Source organism: Scaptodrosophila lebanonensis, unplaced genomic scaffold, assembly GCF_003285725.1.
Source record: "Scaptodrosophila lebanonensis strain 11010-0011.00,11010-0021.00 unplaced genomic scaffold, SlebRS2 tig00001415-arrow-pilon, whole genome shotgun sequence".
Taxonomy (NCBI): domain Eukaryota; kingdom Metazoa; phylum Arthropoda; class Insecta; order Diptera; family Drosophilidae; genus Scaptodrosophila; species Scaptodrosophila lebanonensis.
Genome location: NW_022060742.1, coordinates 3,457,506 through 3,484,485, shown reverse-complemented (window position 1 = coordinate 3,484,485; position 26,980 = coordinate 3,457,506). Strand labels below are relative to the sequence as shown.

General features: G+C 37.1%; 1 protein-coding gene across 8 annotated transcripts in view; it reads right to left on the bottom strand.

The window, feature by feature from the left end:
- LOC115632107 (traf2 and NCK-interacting protein kinase) overlaps positions 1-26,980 on the bottom strand; it is a 49,566-nt gene that overhangs the window by 4,899 nt on the left and 17,687 nt on the right. For 4 of the 8 annotated variants that reach the window (XM_030529091.1, XM_030529092.1, XM_030529093.1 and 1 more), the window contains 9 exons: positions 10,633-11,077; positions 10,297-10,539; positions 9,630-10,114; positions 9,359-9,538; positions 7,869-7,889; positions 6,606-6,949; positions 5,318-5,456; positions 3,162-4,091; positions 877-1,017 (listed from right to left, as the gene is read on the bottom strand). In XM_030529091.1, coding sequence (XP_030384951.1) covers positions 877-1,017; positions 3,162-4,091; positions 5,318-5,456; positions 6,606-6,949; positions 7,869-7,889; positions 9,359-9,538; positions 9,630-10,114; positions 10,297-10,539; positions 10,633-11,077 — 2,928 coding nt within the window. The remainder of the gene's footprint in view (positions 1-876; positions 1,018-3,161; positions 4,092-5,317; positions 5,457-6,605; positions 6,950-7,868; positions 7,890-9,358; positions 9,539-9,629; positions 10,115-10,296; positions 10,540-10,632; positions 11,078-26,980) is intronic. The other 4 variants (XM_030529096.1, XM_030529099.1, XM_030529094.1 and 1 more) reach the window with 3 other exon arrangements.

The following is a 26,980-nucleotide window of genomic DNA, read 5'->3' as shown; positions in this document are numbered from 1 at the left end:
TAAAACTGCATTGATTGCAGACCAATTTGGGTTTCAATTGTTTCTCAACTTCTTTTGTTACGCTCTTCATAATGGACTTTGCTCCACGTCAAGGAAAAAGTTTGTTGCTTAATTAAACATATGTATTAGTTACAAATAAGTAGTATTAGAACTAAATTCACTTAGAACAAAAATGGCATATATGTATGACAAAAAAAAAAAACAAAAACAAAAAAAAACTGAGGCAGTAAATAAATTAGTTTGCCCAATAATTCGAGAGTTTCTATGTTTTGGAACCTCAACTGAGAATAATTTCAGTTTGCAATTATCAGGACCTTTTGCGATTTAATTAAGTACTAAGCGATATTTTGAAAGTTTTTTTTGTTAATTCCTGATTTTAGTTCAACTCGTTGCCTTAAAACTATGACGGAAGCTTTAAACGAAACGGGAAATCAATAACTTTTTCTACTCCCGCAAATACCGAACAAAGTTAAGAATTATGGCCCCATATTTCTAAGTAGTATGAGAAACAAACACAATTAAGAGAACTTTTACTGCGGCAAGAAAGCCTCGTGAGCACTCATGACAAAAAAGACAATGTACTTGTATGACTCGATTAAGACGTGAGTTCTGCTTATGACAATAGGACACATGTCTCCATACTGTTGATATTTTATATGTATGTACGAGTAGTAGATATGTGGGCAAATAGGTGAATACGTATTTGTTATTATCACAGTAAAACAAATAAAAAAAAATCAACGTAAAAAATGTATGTATATACTATATAAGTACGATTATAAGAGAACTCACAAAAAGTTACGAACAGAACACAACGAAAAGACGTAAAAAAATGAAAAACAAAAAAATAAGAAATTTATTGCACTTATTACTCACCTCCTCACTGGATGATTTATCATGGCGTGGTGGCGTTGCCGGCGATGCCTGAGTGAGTAAATCCGGCAGCACGCTACTGGTACGGGTACCCGGAGTTCCAAGGCCGCTGCTATCGCCGCCGCCGCCGCCTCCCCCGCGATTCTGATGGGTAGAGAAATACACAGAAAGTTAACTTCAAAGTTTCAATTTTAAGACCATAAATTGGGTAACAAAATCGAAATGAAATTAATATGGGTTATGCTTGTTTTTCTGCATCGAAGTAAAAAGTAAACAACAAAATGAACAACAGGAAGACAATTGAACGAAATGAAAACACATAATTTATAGTAAAAAGAGCACAAAAAATGAATGCCAATGAGATACTTTTTGGTTCCCACACTGCATCTATGCTAGATAGGTACTATTGAAGCCTAGAAAGTGTGTGTTTTTGGTACAAGGCTTAGAGAGCTTAGATACTAGAACGTAATCATTATGTAAATCTAAAACTTTTTTCAAAATTGTTTTAAAGCTACAATCTTCATTAACGCATTTACATATATAGTAAGCATTATACAAAATTGATACTTAAATTAGCTGCATTCGATTGTTTAGTAAAGGGGGTTCTTCACGTTTTTCTAATTTGGTGCATTCCTTGTTACGTTGCACAGCACAGCAGGCAAACGTTTTCCAATTGCAAACACTTGTACAACAGTGTTGTAAAACGGGGAACATGTATTATTTTCTTTTAATAGAGACTCCGTCTAACCAAACCAAGAACTTTTAGTTTTTCTATATACATACAAATTGTAATGTTTTAAAAGCTTTAAAACAATTTTGAGCATTAGCAATAAGTTAAGTTAAAGAATAAAGCATATCTAGCAATAGTTTAGATACATGGATGGCTTCAAGAATTTGATTAGCTCAAAAGCGTAATTCTGAATAATGATATCACCCATTCCATAAAGCAATTCCCCTTTCAGCGTTTTCGCCATCTTATTTACCGTTAAAATATAGTAAGCCCCCTTTGGAAAGTGTCTAAAAATACCCAATGAAAAACCAATATAGAATGAACATAAGTGATTGATATTAAAAGAAAATCCCTACTAATTATTTCACCTCTACTGCTTAGGAACCCCAAGCTACTACAAACAAAGTTATCGATTTACACACATTCATTATAAAAGTCAATCACTCACTAATTCTATGCACAATAATATAGTATGTAGTAAGTAGGAATAGCTTAATAGTTAAGAGCCCAACAAAACATTACACTCTTTGTTTTTAGCATCTCATTAGCATTCGATCATTTTGCTATACATATAGAGTACAGTTGATGACAGATTAAATACCGTTTTAGCACATATATGTACATAAATATAAGTATTATATAGAGATTGCGCTGACTACCCAATTAGAAAGCAACCTAGCAAGTGCCTTTAGTATGCATAGTATAAATGGTTATAAACATGGCATTAAAATGGCTTTTTAGTAGACGATATCGAAAGTAGAACACTAGACTTAAATGTTATTTGCTTAGCTTAATTCAATTAGTGTCTATCGATGCATTATGGTTATGGCTTTTTCAGAACAAATTGATACGATTGGAGGGAGATCTTAATGGAAATCAATGGAATGCAAACAAACAACATGCTGGATGTCAGGCAGAATGGGCAAAACAATTAAAACTTTAATAACATATGCATTAACATAAATATATAAGTACATATATCAATGAAATGCTGATAAATAAAACATAAAACGTGCACACACAAAGAATTGGTGATTTTTCTTCTCAGCTACCTTCATCTTTCGTTTTAGCAACAAATGCGCGCGCAGTTCAAAATGAGGGGCGAATTATTTACGAGCTGTTAGTGCAATGTTAATAAACAGTGAGCGAGTATGTAAAGTGCATATGCGTGTGTGTGTGTGTGTACGTTTAGAATGAGCGTTGTTCGAGCGAGTTATATACACAAGAGCTTTTTGGTGAGTATGCAAGCATTTTTTTTTCGATCTTTTTCAAGCCATATGGAAAATGTTTGTTACACTTTTTGTTGTATTATAATTTAAAGTAGTTTGGTTTGGTTTATGTTTTTGGCGCCAAGACAAAAAACATAATAAAGAAACGATTTTACGCCAACAACAAAACTTGATTCCATTATTATTATTATTATAATAATTTTTGCTTTCGCATTTGATTTTGCTAAACAAAACGAGTTATGGGAATACGAGAACAAATGTTTAGATCGTTTGTTTTTGATAGCGGTTTTTGGTTTTTTTTTTGGTGCGTGCGAGCTGAGAACGTTTACCTGCTGCTGTTGCTGTTGTTGTTGCAGTTGTTGCTGTTGCAGTTGTAGCTGCCGAGCACGTGCCGCGGCACTACGCCCCATTATGACCGACTCAGTCTTTTCGCGACGTAGATGGAAGAAATCTAAATTGGCCCAACTGTTCTTGGCGGCAGGTGACTTAGCTGTTGTTGTTGTTGTTGTTGGTGCGGCAGTTGTGCTGCTGGACTTTTTGAACTTGGTGGCGGCCGAGGATGAAGCCGCTACCTCCTTTGGCTGTGTCTGTTTGCTGTTATTGTTATTGTTGTTGTTGCTGTAAATGCTGTTCCTTTGGAAAACGGCGCTTGATCTTTGCGCCTGACTGGTCACTGGCGACTGTAGCTGAGCACTGGCATTGCTTATCACCGCCGAATAGCGCTTGGTGTTCAGTAGGAAGTCCGAGTTCTCACGTCGATAGCCGCGCACAAAATTCGAGGGCAGCTTCGAGTCGGACTCTTGGCGATTGTGCTTTGGCATTGCGGCGACTGCTGCCCCCCCTTTTTGGGCGCCACTAAGCGTCGAGGACGCTGTGGACGTATCGGAAGAGCTGGTGCTTAGTGGCGTGGAAGAGCGCTCTGCGGCAGTGATGGCTGTGGGGTTTTTTAGGGGCTGATAGCCACTTGGCACCGCCCGTCCAATACCTTCGGCCATGCTCGCCCGTTGCAGTTTCGTGTCCAATTTTAAAGTGCTCTGCTGGGAGGTGCGACTAAGACTGGCCGTGGTGCTGAGATCGCGGTTGCGAGTGCCGTTGTTGCTGTTGCTGTTGTTATTGTTGTTGTTCTTGGGAAAGAACCTATCAATATTCCAGTCCTGCAAGAGTTTGGCTTCATCTGAACGTTTGGACGCCAATATCGGTTGGTTCGCATGCGATGTGGAGGCGGATTTTTGTAAGCGATTTAAGTTCTGTTCTAGTTTCTGCTCGACAGTTGTTGTTGTTGTTGTAGTTGTAGAAGTGGGGTTGGGTTTGTAATTGTTGTAAGTAGCATCGCAAGAGAAGAATGGGGTTAAGATTTGGTTTCTTGTTTTACACTAGTAGCTGTTTTTGTTGCATACTTAAAGGCAAAGTCAAACTACAAAGTCGCGAATCAGTTTTTGGGGCAGCATGAAAAGTTTTCCATGAATTTGTTCACATAAACAATTTTTTTTTAAATGTATTTTTTGTTTTGCATGTGTTTTAAGTGTATGGGTGGGTGTGTATGTGTGCACACATTGCCAACAGTTTGTTACACTTGGTGCGAAAATTGTCTAAAAGATCTTTCAGTGCCATATGGTCTGGAACTTTGCTTTTCTAAACATTTCAAGACATTTTAAACGTTTGCAATAAACTCTATATATATATATAGTATGTATGTATATTTGTACAATTATGTATGAACGTGTGTGACGTCAGTGCAAACATTCTATGCACCAGTACCAGTGCATTATATAGATACGGTTCATATATCGCATATACAAGTATATCGCTCATTAAATTTTATACAAGAAAAACAAACAAACAAACAAATTATAAATATTTTGAAAATCAAAATTGATGCAAACTCATATGGATAGTTTTGAATATTGTTGTTTCTGCTGTACAAGAAATTCACGAAAAAGTTTCATACTGAATTCATTTTAAAATTTAGTATAGAAAAATGTAGTTAATAAAAATAAGGTTTATTTTAATTATACTAGAGACTAAAAAGTAACTAAAGAATCAGTGGTTATTTAATTATAGTATAGGGAAAAATTTTATAAAATTGTTGCTAAGAAGCACCATAACCACCTATGGATCTTTTTAATAACTAGTATATCATATTTTCCAGCTATTAGTGTGGGTGTTCGCCCTTGGTAATACTATAGGTCCCTTAAACCCTAATGCTAATTACAATTTATACAATTATCCTGCGTGTAAGGTGCGCGTCAAATCCTTCGCCATATAAGCAGCGCGTTTGCAATTCATTCTGAACTCGTTTCGAAAAAAATCACCAATTTGCTACTTCAGCTCTAACCTGAGGCCCTGTATCTCAAGATATCATTTGAAAGAGAAACAAACTAAAAACTAAACTAAACTAAAGGAAATGTACTCATAGATAAAACTACATTATATATATATAAAAAAGTATATAAAAGTAAAAGACATAGTTCCGGTTGCCACTTACCCGCTTCATTATCAATGTGCGATCTCCAGCCTGATCATCATCATCGGGCGTCGGTGGCAACGGGCGATTTGGTGGCCCACCACTGCCATGGGTCAACGGTGTGGTCGTTGTGTCCTCCGAAATGGGTCCAACGTTGGGCCTATATGAAAATTCGGGTCTGAACAAAACAAAACCAAAGCAGCGCACAAAAAAAAAGAAGCCAATCCCAAACGTTTCGGATTGTACAACAAAAATAAAAATGTACCAAAACGAAAGGAACAGAACAGATCAGATCAGATCAAAAGAAAGAGTGCATAGAAATGGATTTTGGTTTGGGGTGAAATGATAGATAAATGAATGGGATTGTTAGGTTGGGTGGTTTTTGTGGTATATAAGTTACATGAAATGATAGATAAGAATATGATTGTGAATTAGTTCAAAGAGAGTCTACTGTGAAAATTTCTGTACTGCTGCAAACGAGCGCTCAAGTTTTGTGTACATTTTTACTTTGCTTCTAGAACTACCAATACGCATTGTACATACATATATCTAGTATATTAAAGGGGACTCAAACCATAACGGTACCGCAAACTATTACGCGAATTTTCTGACTATTATATCATTGTTCGAGTGGGTTCGATTTCATATCAGTGCCCAAAAACTCAATCCAAAAAAGGTACGAAAATATGTCGGTAGAACCTTTATTGCCAATCAAATTTTGATTTGTGATGATTTTTTTTTAAACCTATAGTTAAGTGCCGACTTGATTTAAGAAAAAAAAAAAACAATTAGATTCAATATGGTACCGAAACGATTTTGAAAATATTAGGTTAAGGAATCCTAAATTCACATCGACATTTTCCTATTTTCAAATTTATTTTGTAAATTTGTAAATACATTTTTGGAAAATATGCGTTCTATGAATTCGAAAAAAGCGCGATTCAAAATTCAAACTGGAAAAGCTTGTGGTTTTTAAGATTGTCAAACAGTGCGAAATCACGTAGAATTTAAGGTTTAACTATAACCTGGTGCTATAATTTGCTCAACATTTTCTGAAACTTTTAAAAGTGATGTTGTGTCCAAATGATATTTTCAAACTTTGTGATCGAAAACCTACTAAATTTGGTAATTCCTAAATATTGCGAAATAGGTAGTCAAAGAGTGCGAACGTTTTTGAGAATAACACGATGCCTTCTTGTAATATTGTGATTGTTCGTCACATTATATCACTCACCCTTTTCTAATTCTTAAGATTTCGGTACATTAGGGCTTGGTTTCCCTCCATAGTTTATGAATATTCTGTACTTACAGCGGTTTCGGCGGATCACTGGCTAGCAGTGTGCCATCATTGCGTGCCCGATCGTTGGGCTCATCCGGTTCGCTATCCGAATCGCTGCTATCCAAGGGATCCAAGGGATTAATCGGCTGTACCAAATGATTATTCGACTGTGGCAATGCAGCGGCCGGTTTCGATGATGAAGCCGATACTGAAATGCCAGCATTGCCAGTTGGTGGTCCAGATTGTCGATTATTACGGGGCGGCGCCTCCGGCTGTGCCTGCTGCTGTCCTCCGCCCGTAGCAGTCTGTGGCTGCGGCTGTAGAGAGATGACGGCCAATTCATTTAATTGTGCTGCTAACACATCCAAATGATCCTACATTTTGTTTTTGTTTTCAGAGGTTTTGATTTTTTGTTCAATATACACACAGTATTGGAGGGTTTTTTTATTTTTTATTTTGTGTGCGTAAGGGTATGTGTAGTTGTGTGTGTGTATTTGTGTGTGTGTGTGTGTGTGGGGGTGTGTGTTGGTGTATTGCACATTGTACCATTTGTAGTTGTTGTTGTTGATTGGATTGTGGGTTGGGGTTCGTATTCGTTTTCATTTTCGTTGATAAGAGCAAAAAGTAAGAGCAGAATTAGAGTGATATATTTACTTCAATTCGAATCGATTTTCACTTCTTATAAGTATATAGATAAAACACAGGCCAAGCGAAGAGAATGCTATGTTGGTTGAGAAAGCTTGGTTAGTTTTTGTTGTTGTTTTGTTTTCTTTATGGTGTTTTGTTTATCAGAGAAACAAATACATACAATAATGTATTCAATTCAGTTTATTGGTTAGTAAGGGCGCATTATAAACGCATCCATCAACGAAAAGAGTGTTAACAAGACAAGCGACATTTTACGCAATCCGTGGATACATATGTAAGTATGTGTAGAGACTTGATTCTCTCTCTTTTTTCGGTCTACTATACTTTAGGGGGGTTAGTTGAAACCGGAGGAGGGGTTGGTAGTTTGGATTTTTGTTTGTTTGGGTTAATTTTTGGCACGTGCATTTGTTAATGTAGTTGTTGTACCTCCAGTTGTACATTTTACACAGTTTCTTAGTTTTTACATAGTTAAACAATAAAAACAAAAACAAGCAATAAATGTTTATCAGTTTGTTTCAAAAGCTTACGCAACATATGTAAAGGCATGGCGCATACACACAAAAAAAAAAACAAAAAAAAAAACAGAAGAAAGGCGAGCAGGTTGAAACTGATGGATAAAGAAGGAGAAAGAATAAGAAAACATACCTCAGGTCTCCTTGGTGGTAACTGTATGATTGTTGTTGTTTTTGTTATTGTTTATTTGTGTGTGCGTGATTTGGTGAGATAGTTTTTCATTGTTGTCGGAGCAAATCATACGTTGGATTGGCGTAATTGATGGCGCAGGGTGGTGACGATACGTTACACAAATACACATGATTGAAATCATAAATCGATATAATATATATACATATTTCAAACATTATATATGTATATTGATATATGCATATGGTTATGTAGGCGCACAAACACATGAAAATAAAAGAAAGTAAATCATATAAATACAGCTGCTAGCTTAGCCCTAGCATAGGGGCACTTAAAAACTAAAAAGTTCATATTTCGGGGTATTACTATTCTACGTATTGGAACAATATTACAAACATGGATGATAAAACACAGCATGGATCAAATGAAAACTGTTTATTTATACGAATCGTATCGTATTTTGATTTGAAAATCGCCCAGGCAATAAAAACGACCTCAATTATAGAACAGTTTTCTATAAATAAGAACTATTTATAAAAAAAAAACAAATAAAAAATCACAGCACTAATGACATTTGTTTAGTATAAGTTTTTCTTAACGTTAAAGAACTGCTAAAAATCATACATTTTCGCGCTTTCAAAATGTAGAACAAATAAACCAAATTGATTAATTTAGAACCGAAATTTTTAAATACGAGTATGTGTTAATTTCGCAATGAAACTCAGTAACAGGTTTTGGTTTTTCTTAAATTTTCTTATAATTCTCAATTGGATTTAACGTAAAAGTAAAAGTAAGAGCCCTGTGACGTGATTCTACAATAGAGGTTGTATGTTTTAAATACTTGCAAAGTTTGGAAATATAGTATAGAAATATTTATTTCTCAAAATATTATTTTTCCAATTTTAGGAAATATTTTTAAAATCTCAAGGGAAAATTTTGTGAATTTGATTTTAGAAACATACTGATAGTAGTTAAATTTTAGAACGATTTTCTAAATCTTGGTGCATTTTTTTCTCAGTGTAGGTCTCTTGTTCTTGTATTTAAAAGTGTTCTACGCCACCCGACTAACCATAATTTAATGAATAGCTGTATAATTGCAAAGAATTTCCTGCTCTGAATAATTGAGTCCATAATTACGGATTGAATATTTAAGGCAGAAGCTCTCGAGAGAAAAACGATATATAAAGACGAATGGTTGGACAATTTTATAAAAAGACATACTTTTTGGATCTCCCACTATTTGTTCAGCTCGATGCATTAGCGCAAACAATCAGTTTTAACCCAGTAATACAATTTATGTCAATTACGATGTGTACTATACATCTTTAAAAGGATAGGCGCTGAACTGAAAGATTTGAATTTGCTATGAGATAACAAAGTTTATTGCTGTGCCCCCCAGATACTGCCTATCGGAAAACTAAAGTGAATGGGAGTACTATATGTTTGCATTGCATACAGGTATTATTCCAGGAAAGGCTCTCAAGAATACGCACCGATGGCTTGAAGTTATTCTGCGAATTTCGCTGCTGCTGAGCGGGCGTTTGAGCAGCGGGCTCGCCGCATTTCGGAGTCGGTGGCAATGGCCGATTGGCATGCTGTGGATCCGGCACCACAATTAAACGTTGCGGCACTTGTGGGCGCGCCGGTGGACCGGGTTCGTCAATTTGTTGACGCTGAAAACACACACAATTTATAATAAAGAATTAGTGTGTGTAAATGCAAGAAAAAAGAATAATGCATTGGAGACATGGTGTATTGACTTACCGATGGCGGCTTCTGCTGCCGATTAGCCTGCGGTTGTTGTGCCTGCGCCTGCTGCTGTTGCTGCTGCTGCTGCTGCGCTTGTTGCGCCTGCTGAGCTGCAAGCGCCGCCTGCTGCTGATGCAGTTGCGCTTGGGCTGCGGCATGAGCGGCCGCTGCTTGAGCTTGAGCCTGGACCATGAGCTGGTGATGTTGCTGCTGCTGCTGTTCGGCTGCAAGGCGGCCTTCCTGGATTTGTTGAAAGTTGCGACGCAACGTGTCACCACCAGGTGCCTGCACAATGGAGCTCGGCTCACCGGCAAGCTGCGGCTCATCATCATCATTGTCCGAGCCGGAATAGCGATAGTCGTCCTTCTCCTGCTTGCGCTTCTTGCAGCGATCGATGTGATCCTTGAGCTGTATGCGTGACTGGCGATCCGTTGGCTGATCCTTAATGAAGGCATGCTTCAGCAGATTCTCGGTGTAAGGCCGCAGATGATAGTCTTTCACTGTACGCCGAAAAAGAGTCGAGGAAAAAAAGAAAGAGGAAAGAGTTTAGAGAAACTGCAAGCCATTGTTAACTCATGCCACTCCTTCTACTGCAAAGTGAACTTCTTTCTGATCCCTAAACTGCATTTTTTCGATCAACATGCATGCAATCGCAATGCTATTAAATGGATCTCTGACTCACCTAGCACCGTGTCAATGAAACCTTGGAACTTCTTCGACCATTTCTTTGATTTGAGGCGCGGTGGCGAGTTTCGCGGTATCAAGAAGAGCGCGCGCATCGGATGCAAGTCGCATAGTGGCGGCTGTGACTCAGCCATTTCCAGCGCTGTGATGCCCAGCGACCACAAGTCCGAACGATTGTCGTATGTGGCATCGGGATTCTCGTCGCAGGCAATAACCTCAGGCGCCATCCAGTATGGAGTGCCTGGAGGCCAACACAAAAACAAAAACAGAAACAGAACACAAGGAATTAACTTTTATGGCAAATTCTGAATACGGATGACTCAGCAACGCTCACCAATGAATGTGTTGCGTCTGCCTATCGTACGATCCAGTTGCGCTGATACACCAAAATCTACCAGTTTGACTTCTGCATTATCGGTGAGCAGCACATTCTGTCCCTTGATGTCACGATGAATGACTTTATTGGAATGCAAATAGCTAAGACCTCGCAATATTTCGCGACATATATAGGCTATCCATTCCTCTTTGAGACTTTGTCCCTTGGTGGATTTGACCAAGTCGGTTACAGAACCGGCACCACAATACTCCATCACCAGCCAGAGTTGATCATCTTTGCCCGGTGGCGATTTCTTAATGAAAGCACCATAATATGTGGCGATATTTCGATGATTTGAGAATTTCTTAAGCACATTGATTTCGAGCTTGATCTCCTCCTCCTCATCTTCGGTGACATCCATCACCTTTATGGCAGCCAACTGACCAGTTTTTGTATGACGCCCCTAGAAGATAAAAGAAATATAAATGTATGAGTAAATTGTTGTTTCAAGATACGCATAAGAACAACATTTGCGTTCATTTTGTTGGTTTTATAAAACCATCATCTAAATTCGAAAATAAGTTCCGAAACGTCAATAGCTCCATTTAGAGATAGAGATTCATTTTATAATGCTTTTGTTTTTCTTGAAATGCAATTGATTATCCTATCTATCCGCCTGTATTCTAACCGATTAAAAGGCTGATTCAATTATTGAACTCACATATTGTCGCTTAAAACTGTCAAATGTGCTTCGAAAATTAACAACAAGAATAAATATGTTAAAGGACCGATATAAGTGCATATGCACCGATATATGTCTGTTATACGGAAGTGCGCTGGCATTTCTAGTTGTTTCAAGATTAGGATAACTAAACTTTAAAACTTTCAATAAAGAAGTGAATTATCATTTCAGGCTAATAAAATGTAATACAAATGTTTAATATGTATTTCAAATGTTTAATATATATTTCAAATGTTTAATATGTGCAACGTATTGAAATACCAAAACAAAACCTTTGTTTTTCATTATAGAAAAAAAGAAAAAATTTTTATGCATATTGGGCATTGTTTTAATAAAATAATGCATCTAATTAATGACTACAATAATATAATTCAAGTGTTCTGAGGAGCGCAGAGGGCGGAATAAATGAATAACAATTCCGCAAATAAAAATGATATAACTTTAGCGTTATGGGAAGTGCAGAGGAGAGCGGTGCAAAGCAATTTCATTTTTTACATGTTCTCAAACAATTGTTTTCATAATTCAAAGTAAACAAGTCATGACTAGCAACAGGCATGAGAAGCAGGTAGGAAGGCGATAAAACCATCATTTTTTATTCGTTTTCAGAAGATTTCATAATAGGTACGAGTATATGCGAATTATTTCATTTTGTCAATTGATTGAATTCATTTAAGAGGAAAATTTGTGCAATTTATCCAAAAGGTGCACTTGAGTGGAATGCCATTTTTCGCAAGACCAGCAATTTCTGAGCCGGCTGTTTGTTTATCAGTTGGTAAGCGGTTTAAACAAATAGTTTGCAGAGGCTGGCTAAGCTCTGGGCAGGGATAGGTGATGTCGTGGATATAGTTGTATGTGTGTGTGTGTCTGTGTGTGGGGCTATGGCATTGACGCGTCTGCCGTTAATGCACTTCAGTGCACACTTCAGCTGAACGCACTTTGTGTGTGTTTGTATGCGTCTGACTGTGTGTGTGTCTGTGTGTGAGTGTGGCGTTGACAACAATGTCGAGACGAGCCTTGGACAATGACGGCAGCCACATAGGCGTTGGCGTTGGCGTTGGCCTCAAAGTCAACAAACTGTGATTAAAGTAAACAAAAGCGAAACGGTCGATCAGTTGATGCGTTCTTTTCTTTTTTCCTCCTTCTTCTTCTTCTGCTTAATGTAACAATAGAAACACCAAGCTGCAGAAGGAGTCATCATCTACACAACTCATCCGACTCTTAGCAATCGATCCATAGTCACGTCAATCAGGCAGGCGGCAGGCAGCAAAAGCGTAAATATTTATTTCAATTAGCTGGCATTTTAATCAAACTCACAAATTGTTTTTCAAACTGCTTCCAGATTGAGTTGTCTGGCCAGGAACAGAAGAGTCTCTTTAGACCGGTTTGCGTGTCGCTCAAAAGCCATTTTAGTTTTAATACAGTTTTAATTGAAGTCACATCAACAGCCACGCAGGTGCAGTTTTTCACTTTACTGCCTCGGCCGTCTCTTTAATAAAACATAAAATCGTTAACGTCCCAGATGATAACAATTTATTTCAAGATAGAGTGTGCACAAACCCCCAACTATAATGCTACGTGCAGATAGTTTGACATCATTGATTAGACAGCCCCCGGCTGGGGAGTAACAATCTCTGCTGCTGTTGTTGTTGTTGTTGTTGCAGCTGCTGGCTATCAAGAAGTTATTAAACAACGTGATCTAGTTGTCACAGCTTGTTCCTGATGGCAATTTACAATGGGCTTTGGAATGACATATTGCACAGTTTTTGCAAAACTAGATAATGGGATTGGATGCGTTCAACAATATTTTAATGACTCTTATGCAACGATTGTACGTTCTAAGATGAACAGTTTTCAAATGGTTTAATTTGATTAATGCTATAGTTGTTGATGGAATGAGTTAGGATGTTTAAAACAAAGAGACTGGCCAGGACACTCGCTGTTTTTCAATGACCATTCCGTTATGCAAGTTTTTTTTTCAGCAGGTTAAAGATTATCAAATTTCTTATATATTTCTTACATATTTAATTTACTGTATTGATATTGTTTATTTTTTACTTTAAAAATAAAAACTATTTGGAACTCTTTTATTTTCGAAAATTTAGAAGACATTTCAATTTTTGAATCACATACAAAAAGGGACAACTGTTTTTAAAAAAGAATTGTAGTAAGCTTATACAGAAAAGTTGATACAAATAATTATAATCTTCAATTGTGGCAGAATAATAAATAGAGTTCAAAGTTGGAACTTGTTAGAATTCTTTGCGATTTTATGCAGTCACTTATGGGGACCAAAAATTGTCCATCTATATTGTCTATATTTGCAAAGAGTCAGAAATTTAGACCGCAGCATTAATATACTATACGTATTTGTCCCATAGTCCATTTAATAGCCGCTAAATTGCATTCGCTCATCGTTCTAACGGTCAATGCTGTGAAAAATAGTGTGCAGATTTATGCAAATTAATGATGGCTTGATTGCACGCTACGAAAATTGATTGGCCAAAGCTCTGCAGCAGTTGGTTAAAACAAAAAAAAAAAAAGAGAAAGAATGGTGGTGGCCATTAGCGCGATGCTTTCAACATGCTATGCTCCTCCTTGCCCCTCAACTTGACTGCATGATATTCAATAGCAATGCCACTGACTATTGTGGCAATTGCTTCGTCTTAAATGTAATCGAAACCAAAACAATAAATACTGCAGAATAAAGCGATTGCCGCAATTAACACATTATATACACACACATATACATACATACATACATATACGAGTATGCTTATTTATATAGATCTGTACGTTGTTGTGAATCATGCCGCGACCAGAGTGCCGAGCAGTCGAAAGCAAATAGAGCTAAACATAAAGGCAAAACTAAACAAATAAAACGCGCCAGCCAGACAGACAACCAACCAACCAACCAGGCAGGCAGCCACAAGCAACGCGAGACAAGCCTTTGAGGCTTTACCATATAAAGCGCTGAATTTGTAAAATAATCAAAATATGCATAAGAAATGCTTTAAAGGTAAAATAAACAAGAGAAGGCGTCGCCGCCGACGTCAGCGTCAGCTTTACTGCACAGCTGTCCACCATTTGGCCGCCGACTACCTACCTATTAGATACATAAGTATCTACCTATGTGCACTCGAAAAATAAATATTTTTAAAGTGTTGCGCAATGTTTTAAAAGTGTATTAGAACACAAGCTTCTTTAATTAAAAACGCATATTACATTTTTAAGAAAAATCTACAATATTTTGCCCTCCAATAGTTTCAATTTCCAAAAGAAAGGCAGAATGAATAAAATTTCTTGAAACATAACAGCAGACTTGTCTTAACCATATGCAGATCAAGTTTATGGAAAACACATAGGAACGATTACTCAAATGTGGTAATACCTAAGTATTATCAATATCGGCTCAATATATTATATAGCATAGCGATGATTAATGCAAAAATCTATAGTACCAACAACTTATTTGCTTGTTGCGATATCGTAATCATACTATATTTCACTTCATATTTTGCAGATTTTTTATAAAGTGCCTTAAACAAATCGTTGCTCTATATCATGCTTTGTTAAGTTTTAGTTGAGCGAGAGGGATTCTTAACTGATTAACAAACAAGAAAGCGCTTTCTTAATTCCTATCAAAGTTTTACAAGTAGGTTGTATTAAAAGTTAAGAACTCAGTTGTTCTTGTGACGCAGAAAACTTTCTATGATGCAGACTGAATTCATCATTAATCAGACAAAAAACAATAAAGCGGAGGTATGAAATAACTTAAAATTCTTTATTCTAGAATAAATATTTACAAAGAAGAAAAGGAGAAGAATGTTTATAAAGTAGACAGAGAGGACTGCAGATTATTGTAATTTTAAGTTCAATTCGAGTGTGTTTTTTTCCAGGTGCATGCTAAAGTTTTTAGTTTCATGCCAATGTATCTGCTCAAAACAATAAAAATGCTGCTTCGCTATGCTTTGTTATAATTGTTATTGTATATAAGTATACATATATAAATGTGTATACGTTGGTGACGACGGCGCAACAAAAATAAAATCAAGCGTGAAAAAAACGGCAACAATAAAGCAATAAAGTTTATGAAAAACGCGATGATGGAGACAACGACATACAAACATACATACATACATACATATAATGTTGCTGGCATGCAACACCGCAGCAACAACAATAGCAACAGAAACAGAAAAGTGCATAATCAGGCAATTATTGTCATATATGCGCGCACCTCAACGTGATTCGTATTGCAAATGAAAACGCGTCTTGTGAACGACTTGGAAAGGTAACCAAATGAAGGGGCAAGAAAGGGAGCGGGAGCATGTAAAGGTGCCAGTTCCTCACCCCACTCCACTCCAGCCCAAATCCATTCACTACGTCATGGCAAAAAAGAGAAGAAAAATCAGTCAAGTTGCTGAATTGTTGACAAAAAAAAGTCCACAAAAACTGCCAACCAGAGCAAAAAGTGAAAAACGCAGCACCAGCTGACGTTGACATGAAAACCATTTGCTATCTGCTCCCTCACTCTCTCTCTCTCTCTCTCTCTCTCTCTCTCTCTCTCTCTCTCTGTATCTGTCTCGTTCTCTCTTTTTGATAACAACGCGAAAATTTGCCATGGCACAGCTGAAAAAAAAATAACATAATAAAACGAAAACAGTTGGCTACAGCGGTTGTTACATAAGACTGTAATGCAGTCAAGTGGCAAGTGGCCCGCCACGCTGTAAAATGGCTAAAATGATAAACTTGGGCGAACAAAACATGTTTGCATATCTCTGCGATGTCGAGTGCAATCGCGTGATGTCATAAAAAAAGTGGCGAAGGGAGGGTTGCAGGCGTTTTGGGGGGTGCAGGCAAAACACAGAAGGTGCCAATTGGGGGCAGCTGCTCAAATGTGAAAGGTGGCAACGCTTTGATAGGTCAAAAATTAATAACCATAATGGCATATAGTCAGATGGGTGGCAGGTGGCAAAGGTTATTGAGTTAAGAAGAGATGAAAGTTGTAAATGCTTGTAAGGACACTCAAACGACCCTAAGTGGACTCGATTTGAGGGGAAAGATGACTATAAAACTCAAATCTCGTACATTTAAAACGATTTCTAATAAGATAGACCCTTGGGTCTAGAATAAACGAGCTTAGTAGGCAGTATGAAAAAATTCTTAGTTCTTATTTCACACAAGAAGTATAAATTGTTCAAAATCTAATCTAATCTGTTGGTGCTTTAACAGAAACCCAGGAAAACATTGATTAAGTGAAGAAAATGTGCCCCAAACTTGTAGTTCCTGAGAGTTTATACATACAATATTCCTTTGAGTGAAAGATTGTCTGAAATGTTCAAGAAAATGAGCCATTGGAACCATCTAACAAACGCAATCCCTGCTTAGACAAGATATATGGTTTTAATAAACTTGATCTGCATATGTAAGTATGGCTAGAAAAGTTTAACATGTTTTAGGTCTCTCGCCACACTTCTCGATATAAAGACGGACTATAAGCTTGCGGCACACAAAGTATAAGTTGCCTAATGGTAAGTTAAAGGTAGAGAAAGGCATTGCTCCTAAATTACACTGTACAAAAAATAAAAGAATAATTTCTTTTTGCCTACAACACTTTTAAAAACGAACTAGCAATAGAAACCCAAAAGTCAGCTGGTCGTTGTTCCCCTTTCTTAGAATACGACCAATAAAACATTTAAAACAATCTGTGTTTTTCCTATCTAATCAAATTTTGTTAGTTTATTGCTAAAGTAATATGTTCAGCAGACTAAAATGCGAGTACTTGAAAACCTTTCCTTCAACTTTGCTTCTATAAACTAGGCAACAACGACCACAACAACCACTTCGAATGTGTAAAAGCACCTTTAACCCTTGACTCCAAATGTGGCACATCAAACAAAAGTGTTTTAACTGGGTTAGTTGCAGTACCTGGGAGTCAGTCACTCACTCATTCATTCAGCCAGTCAGTCAGGCAGTCAGTCAGTCACTTGGTCTGGGGCAGCCAGCTGCTGCTGCAAAGCTGCCAATAACGAAATGAAAGCTTTTCAAACACTTTGAACTCGTAGGCAACACATCACAACACAACACACAGCACTCAGACGCATACAACACTCCTAAACAGAATTAAATTAAACCAAATGCAGTCAAGTGCTAAAAAGGCTATTAAGTGAGCCAAAGGCGGGTCTCTCAGTTGAGAGGCCCCGTCGACGACGACGGCAACTTCGATGCTCGTAGAAAATTGCAAAGCAGCGGCAATAAGTGAAGCAAATGAACGAATGGGACACGGACACGGAATGAAACTGGCAAGCATTTAATAATAACAGCTAAATGCAACTAAGCAGCAATCAAGTTAACTAACCTCTGACCCACATGCCACTCACACACACATACGCACACACATATGGTCACATTAAAGAGCAACAGCAATAAATATTGACTAAATGTGAGCGGACAAATGTTATCACAGCACGTTTAAACAGTGGTTAGTTAGGTGGATATTTCAAAATAAGTAGATCAGCCATGTTCGTCTGTATGATCGTCTCGATTTCGGAAGCCTGTCTGCCTACAGACACCAAACTTTGCACGAGCTTTCTTGGGTGCATATGCATATAGAGTTTATTGTAGATTTTAAATATATTCACTGCATTGAGCTCTTCTGCGATATGAACAATTTGTCAGCTTCCCATTCCATGAAAATCATTTTGTTTCTCCAAAATATTAAATAATATATATTATACTAATAATATTTGTCATTAACACTTTTAATCGAAGTTGTTCTTATTTTACGAGAGCGAGCCTTTCGAGAAATATAGAAATGTAACGTTTTGAACTGAAACTGGCACCCTTGGGCAGCGGTTAGACTTGCAGCTCAGATCAGTCATGTTCGTCTGTATGATAGTCTCGATTTCGGAGGCCTGTCTGCCTACAGACACCAAACTTTGCACGAGCTTTCTTGGGTGCATATGCATATAGAGTTTATTGTAGATTTTAAATATATTCACTGCATTGTGCTCTTCTGCGATATGAACAATTTGTCAACTTCCCACTCATTTTGTTTCTCCAAAATGTTAAATAATATATATTATACTAATAATATTTGTCATTAACACTTTTAATCGGAGTTGTTCTTATATGGAAAGGTAACGTTTTTGCCTTGAAACTGGCACCCTTGGGCAGTGGTTAGACTTGCAACTCAGATCAGCCATGTTCGTCTGTATGAAGGTATTGATTTAAAATGCCCGTCTGGCTACAGACACCAAACATTGCTCGAGAATTTATTGGGTGTACATTGGATATAGTATATTGTGCCGAGTTTATAGGTCAAGTGAAATTCAATTTCATGACCTTTGACATTTATAAATTTTAATTCGTAAGCAAATCGTTGCAATTGCACAAATAGCTGAGACTTTCAGGTTAATGCCTTAAAATAAAAAACTTAATGACGTCGTCTACCTTTTAAAGAACCACCGAAACCACTGTCTTCTTGGCGTCATCGTAGCTGTGTCCAGCGGTCATTTGAAAAGATATTTTCCAAGCATATTTTTAACTTTGCTTCTTAATTGTTTTACTGCCCCAGCTGCGTCGTACAAACATAAACTGAGAATTTGGGTTGTTGTTGCTCTTGTTGCTGATGATGCTGTTGCCGCCGCTGCTCCACACGTAAATAAAAATTGAAATATGTGGCACTTAATCTAATGCCGCGCCATTTTCAAAGGCAAATTAAGGAGAGTGCAGTTAAATGTAATAGAAAAATAAACTTTGATTTCTTCTGGCCTTAATTAAAGTAGACAACAATTGATAATTGATGCGCCTCTGGCCGAGAGTATTTAATTACTATCTGCATAATATTAATGGCTAATGCTCCAGAAGCGCAACCTACATAGCCCTGGGACTGCTCCCAGCCACAGTCCCAAATGGACCAACTGCTTTTCTAATTCATTTTACAAAAATTATTCGCACACAAGGGAGTTTCGTGGTTGTGTGTATGTGTGGGTGTGAGTAGGTTGGGTAACTTGATTAAAGTACTGTTCACACAGAAGCTTTTAAGGTATCAAGTTTCCTTGAAACTTTTTTGTGTGTTACGAGTGTTTAAAAACAAAATATTTAAATGAAAATAAAATAATGCATTTGATTGGGGATAGAATTTAAGTCGTTTAAATGAAATTGTAGCTTGTGTTTATTTGTGCAAACAATGGGAAACAATGTACAATTCTTATAATAAGAAAATATACGTTTTTTGTTTCCCAAGTAAATTTATTTCTCTTTCGACTTTTCAGTAGAAACGTAGACTTTAGTGGCATTCCAAGTTTTTCAAAGCTGTATACACTTTTTTATACTTTTAATAAACATGGTATAAAAGAAGGGTATATTAGATGTAAGACTTTTAGCTGTGAATCATGGGAGACTTTGCCGGATTGTCGTCTATTCTTAATTTTATTGAAGTTTTGAGTAATTTTTTAACCCAAATTTTTTTGTTTCTTAAAGTGACAACTTTTCTTTTGAAAGGCAAAACTCTATATTGATTGATGATTTAGAAAAGGTGTAAACATGATTTGTGAAAATTGTACAAATAGTTTCTTCAAATGTGTGCGGCTATAATTAATGGTAGAAGTATGCATAGACAATTTTATTGAATAAGTTTCACCCTATGCAGCTATAGGTAAGTAAGTTCTGTAAATCGAATGTAAGTTTTTAAAACTTATCTTCGCAGTCTGAACGAATACTAAAGTTGCAGCAGGCGCACGCACACAGCAGCTGCCACATTGCAACACACAGCAGCGGCAGCATATGGGCAGGCCCGGCAATGTGGTATTCTGTTGTCTGGCACGGCATGCTACGTTCGGTCTGTAGTGTAACTCTGCTCGAGTTCGACCCAGTGGCGTATCTGTATCTTGCAAGTGTTGTAATTGAATTGCGGTTTTTCTTTTGCACGTGTGGGAGGGAGTCTGTGGCTTTAATAAGTGCGCGCCCGCCTTCCTGCCTGCCTGCCAACTCTCCATATGATGATATTGTTGCTGCCAGCCGCACAATTAATATGCATGCTCAATGAGGTAGGAAAGGGGAGTGGCAGGGATAGAGCAGAGAGAGAGAGATATAGAGAGAGAGAGCACTGGTTGAAGGTGTCTGGTGGTTTCTATGAGAGCTTTGAAGTACTGCCGACACTATTAGGTTTTCGATTACCTAACCCCACTAACTGCCAGGTGTGAAGGCAACGCGCACATGCCAACCCAGGCTATAAATAGTGAAAGACATTCGTAGTCGGTTTAGGGATGGCTAATAAAACAATAACAAACAAAATGGATCGAGTGGTATGCTTGCAAGTGAAGGTGAGGTGATCCCGCCGATATGCATTATTGATTTGTGGCTTTCTTTATTTGACTTTACCTGACTTTCATTCTATCAATCACAAAGGCGTGGCGTTAAAAATTGGAGATCAGTTGATCAAACCTAGATGACTAGTGGGAGCTTGTCAGTGGCAACTAAGCAGTCTGAAGACGAATATTACATTTCTTCCAATACTCGTTTTTCAGAGCATACAGTCAATATTTAGAGATGTACTCTACAATTCAAAAACCATTAGTCTGCTATATTTCCATTTTATTTCAACATTTTTTTAAAATTTTATTTAGCATATATAATTCATATGCGAATAAGGACCTATCCTTTCATTTGAACAACTTACAGGGAAATGGGAATGGACAACTTATCTTAATTAATCTTTAAAGGTGGCCCAATATCTTTTCTGTGCAAATTTGTTGCCCGTCTCTTTCTTCAATGGAATGCAAAGTCATTTTGCATTTCCTGGTATTTCTGTAAAGTTGTTTATTAATTTCGCCATCAAATGGTTCGTCACAAACTTGTTTCAACTAATCAACTTTTTTTAAATGTTATTTAAATGCAGCTAATGCATTAATTAATAGTCATAAGTGAAAAAAATTGTGTATTTGCCGTTGATTATGTTATCGCCTCGGTTTGTTGACTGATTGTGACTCAGTCATACTTTTGGTTTATAATTAGAATCCCTATAGTATATACATAAAGCTTCTATTGTCAGCGATAACTGAGACACGGCTGGGAAGGCGATTTCAGGTTTGCGATACGATAGCGCGCAAAATTGTGCCAAAAGATAAGTAGGTTGATGTGTTTATTATTTATATACATACATACATATGTAGATATGTGTGTATGTATAGGTAGCACCCCAGAAAGCCAGGCGTACACAAATCGTCTTAGAGCTTTCGGTGCTAATGACGTCAGTTTTTGTGTCGGCGTGCCAAACATTTCCGGCTTTAATGCTATTGCAGACGATAATGACGATGATGATGATGATGTTGTTGATGAAGACGCTTCCTGCACTTTTGCTTTGAGAAGTTTCAGTAAGGAAAATCTATAGGGGCGTGTGTTCTTCGGTTATTCTAATTAATTGAGCACAATTCAGCCACTCGCTCACTGTCAGGCATAATTGCAGTCAAATTAAATGAGTTAAGTGGAAAATAAAATAAGAAAATTAAAAAGAAAACTGTCATTCAATGGACAAGGTTTAAGTGCAGCTCTCCCCTCCCCCGTATGCATCGGAAGGCAATCAACTGGGCCGGACAAAAGCTTTGGCCCTCAATTGTCGGGGTATACCGCAAAAAAATACGTAACTACATATGTTTGTGGACGTGGATGTGCATGTGTCGGTGTGTGTGCGTTGTGCGGGTCAACGGGTTCAAGCCGGCAACTGCCGCTTCTGCTTGATTGTCGCCAATTACAAGGCAAGCGCCCCGTTCCCGTTCCTCATCGCCATAATCATCATCGCTGCATAACAAACGATAATAAAATGTATTATGTGGCACTTAAAAGGCGCATACACACAAACACTAGTGTGAAATGTGCGTGCATTGTAAAGCAATATGCAGATAAGGGCAAATGGACAGACGGCAAGACCAGCAGTTAGATAAGTCCATCTATAACCCGAAGCTATGCATGTGAAATGGGCAAACAAAGGCGACGCTTTGTTCAACTTTATAGCCAGCCAGCCAGACATACTACGATTATATGTACGAGTATATACATACTGTAGATATGTGTATATATTTGCATGCGAATATACAAAACTTTCACTCATAAATTAATTGTTCGTAAAACGCAGTCATAGATCGAAGAAAAACAAAGCCATACCAACCAAAACTGCTGATGAGTGTTGCAAATACTCGTACTATATAGTATGTATGCAAGTAACCCTGAATTGAAGTGAAGTAAGCGAGACAAAATGGTTATTTCTTCGGTATTCTGCATACAACTACAGTCGAGCCCCACCTAAATGGAATAAGCAATATGTGACAAATAAATTAACATATAAATAAAAGTATTTGCCCAGAAGATCTGAGCTCTATAGCCAAGCGCTATGGAATTCACACAACTGTCTTTGATTTGCGAAAACGGAAATTTATTTATTTCTGACAAAGAACTGTCAATTTGAAAACAGGGAAACATACAAAATATTCAAATTAAAAGAAGAAAAACACTAACAAATTTAAATTACAATTATTCCTTAAAAAAGTAAAGATTTTAAAGTGCAACTATGTCGCAGATGTCTAAGAATTAAATTTTCAATACCTTTCAACAATAACTCAATAATTCAATATATCCTGCAGCTAGTAACTTTAAAGCCTCATAAAAACTTGCAACTTTTGCTAAATTAGTGGCAGTTCTGATGTTAAAGAATACATTACTTTTGACATAAGATAACGTAGATGATGAGTATCAGATGAGTTCAATGACTAAACCGGCTTATGCTTCCATTGATTCTTATTTGATATTAGAAAGCCTGGGGTACAAAAGACAACGTCCTAAATCAGAAAATATTAGGCTTACATCAGTTGCTGAATTCGGCCAGCAATTAAGCAAAACCTAAATTAGTGAACTATTTACATTTTAAACTCAGTTTGATTTACTGAACCATAAGTGAAACATTTTTAAATCCGAATAGCTCAAGCGTTTTTTTTTTGTAGATTTTTAAACGGAAACTTGCTGTTAATATGCATAGTACTTGTACTAACTTCATTGTAGAGTATGTTGCCTGTATTTAATCAGCAAATTGCTAGACACAAACATTGAAAATACATATGGGAATCGTATAGCGTCGTATGTGCATGTATCGTTAGCCTTGTGAAGTGACTTTGGCGTATTGGCAACAATCAATTGGATCTCTGGCTGGCTGGTCACAATTGCCGGCCATGCAAAGTTATCTAATTGTAATGAGTGGGCGTAGAATTGAGCACAATTGTGTATATATGTATGTGCATATATACTTCCAGGCATATAAGTGTGTAGTTAGCAAGAGGGGTATAGACAGAGAGAGAGACAGTGTGTGTGTGTGTGTGAGGGGTGCCGAAGTAGGTCAATTATGTTGAAAAAGGCAATGGAAGGGGCGCATGTGAATTTTAGTCAAAGTCAGCAAAGTGAGTAAGTGAGTGAGTCATGAACATGGATGGATGGGATGGGAAGGGAAGGGGAGTGCGGTGTGGTGTGACATATTTGTTTTGTTTTTTAGCGCGTGGTTGGGGAAATCTCGCTGCTCTTCTTCAAGTGCAGGCGGCATTTTACAAAAATTACAACAAAAACAACAACAAAGAAAACAAAAATGATGAAATGCAAATATTTTAATGCGCATGAAGAGGCGGTTTGTATTTTTGTTTTCGGCTGTTAGTAATGGATAGTTACATAATCTGTCCAAGTGCTGGTAATTAAACATTGAGATTATGCTTTAATATGATAACATCGAACTAAATATAAGTCATGTTTTGTTGCTGAAATACATATATGGTACGATTCTAGCAATTTCTAGAAGTTAAATATTTTTATATATGTATGTATTTAGTATAGTTACGCATGTTTATAAGTAAACCCAATGGATACAAGCTTTGTTCCACATCTACTTTTGTTGCATTTTTCTTTTGAAATAAGTTAAAAGTGTTAAATTTCAATTCTAATGCAACATTTTCCGAGTTGAACTTTTTATTGATATTTGATTTCCTTGTTGTAACAAAGTAAGGTCTTTGACTAAACGTGGCAGTGCTTTTTAGTCGCATACTTCTTTATGACCGTGTTGTTGCGTCAAATTTTGTTTATCTTTATTTTAATTTTTCTAACTTCGAGCTTTAATTCCTAGTGAACATATTCTGTTGACAGGCACTGTTAATAGATGTTATCATATGTAGGTATCTATATATCTAGATGTGCAAATCATGTGTTTATGAGGCGACACAAAAAAAACACGCAATCCCTTCATGAATGTATTTAGTTCCATGGTCATAAATACGAGCGCCGTCTACATAGAAGTAATTAGGTTTTTATTTAAACATAGCAACGAACTTTGACCCAATTATGAGCCAGATAAAATGTCTGCGCACACGAACACACACATATACACACACGCATACATTCACACATGATAATAAAGCATGCAAGCAAGCAGCATAAACTTTTATTTACGACTTTACTGCTTTTCTGTTGGTTTGTTTGTTCTTTATTCTCATTTTTGTTTCAGTTAAACGCGCAGGCGCAACGGAGCAAAGAATAACAACAAAAGAGAGTTAACGTAGCGGGTGGTGTAAGAAACACGAGACTCACGCACGCACTTGCGAAAATGTTGATAATGCAGCCAATAAAGTGCAATACAAAACATGCAAAATACATTAAAGCCAATATCAATGAAACAGGAAATAAGGCGCACACATAAAATTAAATTAAGCTTCGTCTGAAGTTGCAATTAAAGCATTAAACTGTCTGTGCGTGTGTGTGTCTGTGTGTAGATTTCAGTTGAAACACGTAAACGGTTTTAATGTACGCGTGTTAACAACTCTCTCAATGCCAAAACTAAGCTCAACTACATACATACATACATATTTCTTATGTTGTTGAATGAGACGCCTTCTCTCTTTCTCTCCCCCCTCTGCGTGTTGCCAACGTTCTTTCGCGCTGTCATTCTTTCAACTTAATGACATTAAAACATACAAACAACAAAACTAATTATTACGCAAATTTCCAAACATTTAACAAAAAGTCATTGACACATGTGCTAAGCATTAAAAAAACAACATACAGAAAGAAAACAAAGAAGAGCGACAAAATAACAAAGAGAATTGCATTAAAACACACACACACACAAAGAGCAGAAGAGACAAAAAGAGCTCGCGACGAGTATTTGCACACAAGAAGAAACATTGCGATTTACATGAACATACACACAATACACACAATACATGTATGTATGTATCTGTTAACAAAGGCGACCCTGTCTGACATTTTGTGGCATCCAAAAACGTAAGTCTCTCACCTCCTTTCTCTTTCGGTCAACAAAAATGTAGCCCTCCTCTCACACTTACATACTTTTCTACTGATTGGCATTGTTATTTTAGTGTGCGTTTTAAGAGGTTCACTAACTTTTTGCATGCTGTGCCATTGTTGTTGTTGTTCTCGTTGTTGCTGCTGGTGCTGTTTTTAATTAAATCTCCTACTAGCCCTGACACTTTTTTCATTGACAAGGCAACCCCAACAACAACCACTGCCTCTATTTTCTCCCGACGCCTATGCTGTTCGCACGCCATCTCGAACATTGCCAAACAAATATAACAAAACAAGAAAGATTTGGGTTTAAGTATTTGTTTTCTCATTTCGGCCACTTTCGCAAAATGAAACAAATAGCAGAGCAGTAGACGGCAAGACTGACCGAAGAATACCCTGCAGTATCAGAGTAAATACATTCTTATATAAATGGGTAGGCCTATTTCAAATTGATGGATCCAAGCTCTTTTAAAATACTCTTATGATGACATAAAGTTGATCTTTCTAATAATTTTCTTTTTAAAAGTAAGCTATGGACACATTATCAAGGTATGTTAACAATAAATGTTACCTAGTGTTAATTTTCAAAGATAAAAGATAATGCTTGTATATAAAATACTGGATTTCTACTAAACTTTATATACATTTGCGTAAGAAAATTCCACTCGAACAGTTTTAGGGCTTTACCACTTGTGGTTTAAAAGATATCGCGGCTCGTACTAACGAACGAAATGTGACAAATGGGAAAATTTAGTCTGGGATTGGTCACAATTATAATAGTCCTGAATTCGTTTTGCATATATAGTATGTAGGGTATATTAAAACGCAAGAAAAAAAAACAGACGCGAAAGTCATTGCGCGCATAGGTCGTCTTATTATTATTGTTGTTGTTGCTGGCAATGTGCGGGCCATGGCGTTGGACTCGACCTTGGCAAGCACTGCGTTAATTTACACCTGTCGTCTTTTGCTTGTGGTTGCTGTTTTTCTTGCCGCTGTGGTTGAGTTTTGTTGACGCTTCATTGAAGCTCATTTCAAGTTGTAAACGTATACAGTTTATAATCATTGAGCATGAGTGTGTGGGTCGAACAAAAAGAAGAAGCCATTTGGCATAAATTATGTTCGAATTCAATACAAAATTTATAACTTTCAAATGCGATGAATGAAGTTTCTAGGCTATGGGAATGCAGGCGGTGATACAAATCAGTTGTTGATGATGCCAAAACTGGAATATACCTTATGCCTTAAAATAATGCAGCAATCATTTTATAGGTCTAGAAATAAGTCTATGAAGCC